Source organism: Ammospiza nelsoni, chromosome 20 (genome assembly GCF_027579445.1).
Source record: "Ammospiza nelsoni isolate bAmmNel1 chromosome 20, bAmmNel1.pri, whole genome shotgun sequence".
Lineage (NCBI taxonomy): Eukaryota > Metazoa > Chordata > Aves > Passeriformes > Passerellidae > Ammospiza > Ammospiza nelsoni.
The window spans coordinates 9,771,793-9,782,607 of record NC_080652.1 but is presented as its reverse complement, the minus strand read 5'-3'; the positions used below and the strand labels follow the sequence as shown (position 1 = coordinate 9,782,607).

At 49.9% G+C, this 10,815-nt stretch overlaps 1 protein-coding gene across 2 annotated transcripts; it reads right to left on the bottom strand.

Annotated features, from left to right (window-relative positions):
• Positions 1-3,770: 3,770 nt before the first annotated feature.
• TMEM250 (transmembrane protein 250) lies at positions 3,771-8,572 on the bottom strand. 2 transcript variants are annotated; one of them, XM_059486349.1, is made up of 3 exons: positions 8,449-8,572; positions 7,001-7,156; positions 3,771-4,359 (listed from the first exon to the last, which is right to left on the bottom strand). In XM_059486349.1, exon 3 carries the CDS (start codon positions 4,210-4,212, stop codon positions 3,793-3,795), a length of 420 nt encoding a protein of 139 aa, XP_059342332.1. In that variant the 5' UTR covers positions 4,213-4,359; positions 7,001-7,156; positions 8,449-8,572; the 3' UTR covers positions 3,771-3,792. The 2 variants fall into 2 exon arrangements, with proteins under 2 accessions (XP_059342332.1, XP_059342331.1); XM_059486348.1 differs by having other exon boundaries at positions 3,771-4,324.
• Between the last annotated feature and the right edge of the window lie 2,243 nt (positions 8,573-10,815).

Sequence of the window (10,815 nt, the reverse complement as noted above, 5' to 3'; positions counted from 1 at the left end):
AACCCTGGAGCCAGCAGGACTCACCCTCCAAAGGGTCTGGGATGGCTCTGCAATGCTCACACTCTCCCAAATCAGTATTTCTGATATTTTTCCTGTTTTTAACCCACCATGTGGAATGGCAATGTTTAAAGACCAGACATGGAAAGAAAGGAACAATCCAGACAAACCATCTGCTCTCGCTGTTCAAGATGGGATCTGCATGAAGGAACGATGAAAATTGCAGTAATTTTGGAGTTAAAGCCATTTATATCTTTAATAGACTTAATATATTTTAAAGCCTGATCCATTCCTCCCAGCACTGAATTTGGAAAGAGTGAAATACCCAAAAGAACATGAAATTCCCCAACGAGGCACAGTTTGCAAGAACCTGCCCAACATGAAATATTTCTGGCAAATATCATCTTGAAAAGCAGAAAGTTCAACTTCCCCTGTTTCTTCAATGTTCTGTGTGTCCCTCTATTAATAATGCCAGGTTTTTCAATGAAATTAAAGGGGAGGAAAAGCTCAACTTATTCTTTGCATAAACTTGATACAACATTTAGTCTGCCTCTTCCTCCCTCCCTCAGTTGTGGTTTGGCTCCCTTTCAGCTTCTAAGAAAGTTTTGGAATCTCAATTCTGCAAGAAAGAAATACTTTGGCAAAATAATCCTGAAAGCTTTTTAAAAAAAATTAAAACCAATGAATTTACATTCTGAACCATTCCCAAGATCTTACTTACTCTGCAACCTCCTGGGGATGTTGTGAGGTTTAATTAGCTCCAGTTGGAAAAGGCTTTGAAGAGGAAAAGTGCCAAATATTGCTCCACTCAGGTAGAGCTAAAATGTCTAAATTATTACATCATAAAACAAATAATTTGAAAATTAATTCCTCTTCCTTGCCAGCGTGATTTCACAGGGGCTTCACTTCCCCGGTGTGCTGGTAGGATCACACCACCAAGGTGTCCCAGTGCTGGTAACGACCAAAAATCAGAGATTTTGAACATCATGGTGCCTTTGAGGTCACCTCAATTATTTAATTTTGGTGTTGTCTAGCTCTGTCTGCCACAGTGGATCCTCAGGGCACTCTCAGTGCAGGTACTTGGCCACCTTTGCAGAAGATGCTGGAGAGTCCCTGAGATGAAGCAGCTCAGCCCCAGGGCCTCTCTGGAGGAACATCTGGGCATTTGGCACAGGTTGTTTTTTGTGATTTAACAAGGACACGTCCTTCTTCCTCAGAACACGGGGCCAGGGGAAATCTGAGCAGCACACATGGGTTTATTGAAGGGAGGTGTAAAAGTGAGGCTCAACCTCCTGCTCACCAAGGACGTGATAATGACCCAGGGGTCCCAAAATGGGATTTTAATGCTCTGTGACACCGAGGTTTTGCTCAGCATCAGTCACTTACCCACATCTACACTTGGCAAGGGTCTCCCAGCCCTCAGGCGTGACCTTGTGAGGCTCCAGATCCCCCCATGGCAGCTGCTCAGCAGGGACAGCTCAAAAAAGCCTCACTCAGGCTGTCATATTTATGGAATAAAGCAGTTGGCTCGCAGTCAAATTACAAGTGATGAAAAAGGTTGTGAGACTCCTTGTACCCACCAGCTCCTTTGTTCCTTGACCAAATTAGCGCTGCAAGAGCCACCTGCTATTCATGTGTTAATCGCATGATCGCTGCTCGCCTTGCGGGCGCACACACATCAAAGCCGGCGGTGTCACCCTGTTCCTGTGGGGGTTTTCAAAGAACACCGTGAAACCACAGAAGTTCACGACCTGCCGACAGCCCAGGCCTTCATCTCCTCAAACCACCCCAGGTTTGCCCAAGCAGTTGAGTGTGTCCATCACAGAGGAGCAGGCAGGCACGGGACCACAAATCACCACAAAATCACCACAAATCACCACTTTTTTACCCAAGGAGCGCTGAAATTCAGCCACTCCCAGGTGAAACCAGGTCCCACCGCCCAAGGAGGATCCCAGCTGCTCTGCCGGGCTGTTTGCTGCGGGCTGTGCCAGGTTTTCTGCAGGAAATGTGGATTGCAGGCACCTGAGAGCGTCCCCAGCCCGCGATGCTCGGGGCTGGCAGCTGGGCTGGGCGCTGCTGGGAGCTCCCCGCACACAGAATGAGCTGCAGCTCACCCCTGCAGGACACCCAGCAGCCCAGAGCAAACCCAGGAAAGGCTCTGGGAGCTCTCTGTTGGCAGGAAAGTTCCAGACACCAGTTTGTGACAGATGCTGATGCTGCACCTTCGCTGCAGAAAGAGCCTTTGGCTCTCTTGGGGCTAATCTAAAGTTCACACCAGCGTGGCCATTATTTATTCAGCTCTGCTGTTCAGCTGCATTATCTGTAACTCTCCATAATGAGAGAGTTTTGGGGAGTGCTTCACCTTTGGGCTCCACACAGAAATTTCTCAATTTTCTATCCACAAGCCTCCAAACCAAAAGTCTGCACCACCACAAGCTGAAATGGGAAGGATCTTTCCCTGTGTGCAACTGAAACTCACAGCTCTGAACAAAGAGGTGATAAAAAACCAGTTATGTAATTTCACTCTCACTTATTTCCCTATGATTGACCCCGAAGATTTTGTGGAGGGAGGGAAAAAGTTTCTGCACAATTTTTTCACCAGCTTGTTTTCAAACAGTTCCTTAAAGAATGCAGGGAAAAAGGCAATATTCCATCATAAGGCAAAACAAACAAACAAAAGCAGAATAAAAATAAACTTTAGGCCAGCTTCTGGGCTCCATAAATAGAGTTACTTAACTGACTGCACAGTGACATCTTAGACCAAGACCAGTAGAACTGAGCTTAAAATTCAGCTGCCTTTTGGAGCTGTGGGCAACAAACCCTCTGCAGTGACCCTCCTCTCCCTGCTGCAGAGGTAGAACAATTTGTGTCACTTCAGAGAACAATTCTTGCCAGCTCAGGCTGCACTCAGCTTCCCATCTCTCCTAGGTAAGACAGTCTCACCTCATTGTGCTCCCTGAGACAGAAGAATCTCTGTGAGAAAGCTGGAACGAATCAATTGAGGGGAAAGTAGAAGCAAACGCCAGGATTTGAACACTGAGGATCATTGCAATGGGTCCCCCTTAATCACTGCAAAATGAGAACATATCTGCCGTGACTGGGAATTTCAGGAGCACATGATAGCAAGCCCTGCTCCCATCCCTCCTGCGGATTTGTGCTGTTAGGGAAAGACTCAATTACTCAGCACTAAATGCCTGAAAAGGACAAAGCCACTCAAAGCTACATAATCACCTTAAAGTGGATGAAACAGGAGAATGGGGCAAATGTATGTCTTGCATATATCTAAAAATAAGAGAGGAAAAAATCCCAAAGCCCTACAGTCTGCTGAATTTTGGGCCCAGATTCTTATTGGGAATATGCAAAATAAAAACCTACAAGGACACTTATTACATGCCTGAGACATTAAGGAACATTTTTAGGAAAATGGTGAAGATGGATTAAGAGTGTGGAGAGCAAATTATCTGGCTTCTGTCCTCCAGATAAATCCTGCCTTTTTCATGGCCACAGGAATAGGAGTGAAATAGGTTCTTACAGATTAAAAGAAACTTGCACTGTGCAAAGAATAAAACACCCAGCCAAGTGTTGCACTTTGATAATCAAAATGGCACCTCAACCACCAAAAGAGATACAAACTCCAGAGACAAGCACGTCAATTTATCCACAAAAATTACCACTGAGAAATAAATTAATTTATATTAGAAAAAAAAAAAAAAAAAAAAAGAAAGAAGAGGATGTTGACACATTTCAGGGCTGGAAGAAAAGTCACCTCCTGATCCCACATGCGCTTGGTTTTATTTACATATCCACAAAGACCATGAAACACCAGCCCAGCCCCCCCACCAGCAGCATGGTCACATGGATCCCGTAGATGAGCAGTTCATTCATGAGGCTGAAGTCCACCCTCCTCCTCCCCAGCAGCAGCAGGATGATGGAGAGTTTGTACTGGAAGCGCAGGAAGATGCGGATGCCGAGGTACTGAAGGCAAAACAAGATCGACAGAGCCACCCAGAGGATGGAGGTGAAGAGGCTGCAGCTGAAGTACAGCAGGAAGCGGATGAAGCCGTACATCCATCGCGACTTGAGATAGATGTCGAAGTTGTTGTACTTGGTGCGCACCAGGTGCGCGCTGCGCACGGGGCCGCAGGCGGAGTGCAGGCAGGTGGTGTGCGGGCCGTGGAACGAGCGCACCCGCCGCGGAATGGGGATCACCGGCATCGGGCCCCGCCCCGCGCTGCCCGCCCCAGGCCGCCCCCGGGGCTCATATAAGGCGGCAGCGGGACAGCCGGGCACGGCTAACCCCGGGCTGGACGGCCGCCGAGGGACGCACCTGCGGGGAGACACAGCCGGCAGCTTGGGTCGGTGCTGAGAAACAACACAGGCAAGAGACATTCTGTCTAAATAACACAGACAATACAAAGTTTCAGTTGTCCTGAAACTGCTCAACAGCTTCAGGAAATAAGTGAAATTATCCCGGCCAATTTCAGTATCAGCGCTCCCTTACAACTGAGAGAAAAAACAATAGAAAGTTTCAGTTGTCCTGAAGCGGCTGAATAGAGCAGCTTATCCCAGCTGGAATAGAGCAACTTATCCCAGCTGATTTCAGTATTAGTACACCCTTTCCAAACCTCAGCTTCTTCCCTTAAAACACCTTTGTTTCAAAGAAGAAACAATAGAAAGTTTCAGCTGTCCTGAAGCTGCTGAATAGAGCAGCTTATCCCAGCTGGAATAGAGCAACTCATCCCAGCTGATTTCAGTATTGGCGCTCCCTTACAACTGCTTTCCAAATCTCAGCTTCTTCCCCTAAAACATCTTTGTTTTGAAGAAGAACAAATAGAAAGGTTCAGTTCTCCTGAAACTGCTGAATAGAGCAGCTTATCCCAGCTGGAACAGAGCAACTTATCCTGGCCGATTTCAGCATCAGCACACCCTTTCCAAACCTCAGTTTCTTCCCTTAAAACATCTTTGCTTCGAAGAAGAAACAATGAAGTTTCAGTTCTCCTGAAGCTGCTCAACAGAACAACTTATCCCAGCTGGAATAGAGCAACTTATCCCAGCCAATTTCAGTATCAGCACACCCTTACAACTGCTTTCCAAACCTCAGCTTCTTCCCTTAAAACATCTTTGTTTTGAACAAGAATCTCAGGGAGAAAGCTGGAATGAACCAATTCAGGGGAAAGTAGAAGCAAATCCCAGGATCTGAACACTGAGGATCACTGCAGTGGGTCCCCCTTAATCACTGCAAAATAAGAACTTATTTGCCTTCTCTTTGCTTCTTATTCCCCACACAAATACACTCAATTTCTGTGCCACATTCCAAATAAATTCCCCAGCCAGCACCACCTGTAGCCTGTTAGAAACTTTATCTCATGCTCACAATTACCAGGCCTCTCCTCAAGCATGAATTTTTAAGCCCATAAAGATTCTAAAAAGAATCCAGCACTCAGCAATATATGGATTCCAGCTTGTGATCCATGCTGGGAACAACTGGAGAGCTGCTATTCAATGCCAGTGTTAAAGCAGCAAAGAGGTTTGGTCTGAAATTATCCTGGATAATTCACAGATCTTTCCTAATCTAACAGCCACCCTCAAGAGCCCACCTACCTGAGCAATAACATTCATGTGAGAACAGTAATATTAATGTATGTGTTTGAATGGGGTCACATTTTTCCTTTAAAAAGAAAACCGAAAAGAATTCTCTGAGTACTTTCGCAAGTGGATTCCAGATCTGTGCTCATTTCCAAACTTGGCAAAGCTTCACCAAATAAACAAACTGAAAATAATGGAAGGTCTGGGCAGAACAATGAGGCAATCATGTTTTTCACACTCCACAGGATGTACCTCCCCTGGCTCAGGCCAGCCCTGTGCTCTCACTGTGACTGCAAGGCAGGGCCAGGCAGCCTTTCAAAGGCATCCACCAGTTTATTCCTCCCCTTGGGGACCTGCAGAGATAAGTGAAATTATCTTGATCTTCTGCAGTGTTTAGGATTTATAATGCTAACATCCTTCCCCACAGCTATTGTTGTTGTGTGAGTGATGAGCAGGAGCCTCTGAGCTGCTCTCTGCCTCACCCCAGGCTTCGGATGGGCCAGATTCCGGGAATTATGAAATGACAATGCACTCATCAGATAGTGCTGGAAAACAACAGGGACTGCCCCACACTCCTTGCACACCCAAGTGCTCAGATCCAGGCAGATCTTTCCTTTGTTGAACCCAAGATCTGACTGTTCTTCAAATTAAAACTAATTCAAGCATTACTTCAAGAATTCTTTAGTTTTGTCACTAACAGAACTAACTACAGAGCAAATTATAAAGCTGCAGGAAATTGTAGTTTTGATACCAAAATCCTTCTCTGATTCAATGTGTATCAGTGGGAAGTCTCTGCCTGCTTCCTGCCTCAAATTCCATGGAAATGGAAATTCCAGCTCTGATCTCTCAGCTCGGCCCCACGTTCCAATTCCTTTTTGCCCTTACAGAAATGTGAGGCAGTTCTGGCTCTGCATGGATCAGGGACTCCCAAAAAGGAGTAAGGGCTAAATTATCATTTAAGGAATTTAGGAAACCAAGGGTTCTCCTCAATCATCATAGACACAATCATAATTCTCGGTGCCTCTTGCCCTATTTCCTGTCTGGAGCCAGGAAATGCCAATCAGAAATGTGGATTTTGCAAGGCTCTGAACCAACCCTGCCTAAACCCAACCCAGTTCTGCAGCATGTGACCCCACACACTTCCCACATGATGGCTCTGAGCTGCTCAGAGTTTGCTTTCTGAGATATTTTTGGAGGACTAAACCAAGACAGGTCAAAAAATCCCATTTTTGGCATTCCATTCCTGACGATTCAGCCTCTCCTTGAAACTTCCCTCACAAACTTTTCCAGCAAACTCTGGCACAGTTGCTGCACCCACCACGGGAACAAACAGCCTCTGGTGGGTTCATGCTCTCTGGATGAACTCAAATATCAGCACTGGAACACTGGGAGGACAAAACAAACTCTGAATTTTTACATTTTAGGGGTGCTGCCATCCAGCTCGCTGCCGCTCTGGGATGCCACTGAATCCTTGGAGCAAAAGAGTGAAGTTTTCCTGTGACACCTTCTAGGAAATGCAACAGAAACTGCTGAGGTGCTTCATAAACTCACAACTCTCTGCACAGCAGCTGATCTAAAAGACAAAACAACACAGTCATTTTCAATTTGTGCATTAACATGCTCACAATTCAGGCTTCTCCTCCAGCATGAGTTCTCAAGCTCATGAAGACTCTAAAGGGAACCCAGCACTCCGCAAAATATGGATTCCAGCTTGGGAACAATCAGGGAGCTGCTCCTCAATGCCAGGACAGGAAATCTTGTGCTGCTCACCTTCCCCTGCCACAGGGGCACGTGGAACACCATGCAGGGAGCACAGACTTTCCAAACCGAATATGGAACAGCAGATCCTGCCCTGGCAGGGTGGGCAGGCCCTGGCACAGGTGCCCAGAGCAGCTGAGGGTGCCCCTGGATCCCTGGCAGCGCCCAAGGCTGGGCTGGACAGGGCTGGGAGCAGCCTGGGACAGTGGAAGTGTCCCTGCCATGGCAGGGGTGGGATGGGGTCAGTTTTTAACTCTCTTCCAACCCCAAACTCTCAGTGATTCTGTGATTCCCCATGGCAGGGGTGGGATGGGGTGAATTTTTAAGTCCTTTCCAACCCAAAACATGCAGTGATTCTGTAATTCCGTGATCCCCCACGGCAGGGGTGGGATGGAGTCAGTTTTTAACTCCCTTCCAACCCAAACTCTCAGTGACTCTGTGATCATCCCCCAGCCCGGATTTATGCCCACACAAAGCCCTGGACACCCCCTCCATCATTTCGGGGCCGCCTGGGTCATTCCGGGGCACCGTCCCCAGCTCCGAGGGCTCCACCGGAGGCAGCCCCGGCACCACGCACCGGAGGCGCCCCCAGGCCGTTACAACGCCCAGAACTCTCCGTTCCCCGGAGTTTCCCGTCCCTCTCCGTTACAGGGGCCGGGCGGGGAGCAGCGGGCGGGATCTCCGCGCACACCGGGCAGGACCCGCCGGGCTCGGGGCACTCCCGGTGCACACCGGCAGCTGCGACCGGCCCGCGGCTGCCGGGACGCTCCGGTGGGCCCCGAGCGCTCCGGGAGGGGCAGCACGGGCTTGGGGACAATGACAAATAAAGGTGAGAGCCGAGGGACGAGCGCCGGGAGGGGCGGAAACACCGACTCCGCCGAGCCCGCACCGAGCCCGACCGGGCCGCGGCGGGAGCTGCGCAGGGAGCCCGGCCTGGCCTTCCCCGGCAGCCGCGCACGGCCGCCATTCCCCCCGGGAAACGGGGACCCTGGGGCCCGGCGGGCACTGAGCGAGCGCTGCCGCACCGCCGGGCCCCGGGGCGGAGCTGCCGCCGCCGCAGGGCGAGGCCCGGGCCCCGCCGCCCGCCGGGCCGTGCCCCGCACTCACCGTGGTGCCCATGGCCGCGCCGGGCCCGGGCGAAGCGAGGCCCGGGCCGCCGGGCGCCCGCTCTGCGCATGTGCGAGGGCGGCTCCGGTTCCTCCGGTTCCGGCGGCGGCGGCGGGCGGGGAGCGGCGGCGCGCGGTGATGGCGTCATCGCGCCGCGCCGCCAGGCCGGAAGTGGCGGGGACGCGTTGCCCTGGCAACGGGGGTGGCCGGGCCTGGTCACACCGGAGGGGTCACACCAGGATTACACCGGGGGTCACACCGGGATTACACCGGGGGTCACACCGGGATTACACCGGGGATTACACAGAGGAGGTCACACCGGAGTTCACACAGGGGGTCACACCGAGGGTCACACCAGGAGTCATACCGGGGGTCACTCTAGGGGTCACACCGCGGATTACACCGGTGGTCACACGGGGGCTGAGGTGCCATGTCCAGCGTAACCAGAGCAGCAGCCCAGAGCTGTCCAGAGAGTCCCCAAAAGACCCAAAGAGTTCCTTAAAACAGGTGGAGAAAAATTCAAAGAAATGGAAAGAAAACAACTTCCTCCCTGCTGTTTCCCCTTAGATTGAATTACGGAATCTTCTCCATAAACTTTGGCATTGGCTCCCTGCCCCGCTTTCTGTCTGGGCAGTGCCACGGTGCACAAACATTAAATAATAATAACCCAGCCATCTGTCACTTCTCAGAGCTGCTGCTCTGCACAGGCCAAACCCTCCCGGTGTCCCTGAGCTCCTGCCGGGCCCTTCCCCTGCCCTGCAGGGCAGTTTGATCCTGAAATGCCAGAGGGAATTCTGGATAAAGGAATTCTGGGGAGTTCTCCCTGGAAATTGGCATCTCCACGTCCCCCAGGCCCCTCCTGTGGCAGGAGAAGGGGATGTGAGGAGCTGATAAATTTCCCCCATAGCTTGGAACTGGGAGCAGCTGTTTGGTGACTTGGAGAAGCAGCAGAGCCACCCACGTTCCATTTATTCCCTCTGCCATTCCTTGGGACTGGAGCCATGACCCAGGGATGGGAATTTCTGCCCAAGCAGCAAAATTATGAGGGTATTTTGCTTGGGGAATCACGAGGGTGCTGCTGAATGGAAGTGTGGCACTGGGGGCTCCTGGTGTCCTGCAGGAATCCCTTGGGTGGGAAAGGTCTTTCCTACCCTGCAGAAAACCCCAGGGAGTTCCACTGAGTGACCCCACAACCCAAACACGTGTGAGCACCATTGCCAAGGCTGACACTTCTCGTTTTTATGTCAGGATGACCTTCAGCTCATGGCCAGGCTGGCCTGGTCTCATGGAAGGTGTGGAAGGGGGTGGAATGAGAGGAGGTTTTCAGTCCCTTCCAACCCAAACCATTCCCTGATTCTGTGCCAACAATCAGCACAGCCTCATTCAATTCCCAATTTTTGACCTCTGTGCTGCTGAAATGCTCCATAAACAAGGGAATGCCCCGGGGTCAGCAGGAATGGCAGCTTTGACATTGAGGGAGATCAGATCCTGAGGGAGGGCTGGGAGCTGAGCCCGCAGGGACCCCGCCCACAGCCCTCAGGGCTGTATTTCTTCCCCGTGCTAATTTTCCTAAAGACACAACTCATATTCCTGTTGATTGAACAGTTTTGTGCTGACAGCGTTGGAGATTTGTGGTGGAACTCATCACCAGCCCCGAGAGCGGCCCATCCGTCCCCGTCAGCGCCACCAGCCAGGCCTCGGGTGTTTTATGGCCCCCTCTGAAGACAAACATCCACATTTGTATGTCACTTGTTGCAATATAAATGCTAACTTGTACTCCTTTCAAAACTTTTAATGAATTGTGCACATTTCACAAGATTTATAGCGAGAAGCGGACGGCTCAAAATATTGCTTTGAACATATTTGTCACTTTGGCAACAGAACAAAAAAATCTGGAAGATACTGCCTTTAGAAATAAATCATAAATATGTGTGTCTTAAAAGAGTTTATTTTGGTCATTAATAGTTGATGCTCCCTCCCCCACCCGGTGCAGGATTTAAAGTTAAATTATGCAAAATCAAAAACAAACCTTATAATACTTAATCAAACATGCATAAAACTGTCAGGGCCAAATAAATTCTCTCAATTAACTTGCTTCAGATTGTGATTGCATTTACTAATTTAATCAACACTAGAATAATTTGGAGACTGGGTAATGATGAATTGCTGTGGTGCTGCACGTGAAGGGCTGCTGAGGTGGTGTGCTGAGGCAGGAATGCAAGAAATGCCTTTGAGGCCGAGGGCAAAAAACTGCAGCTGAGTTGTCACATTCATTTTATAATGAAAACATCTTTTTCTGCCCATTTGGAGGGGGATTTTTGCCAGCAAACGCCTGTCATGGACAGCCCTTGTGTGGATGGATGGCTC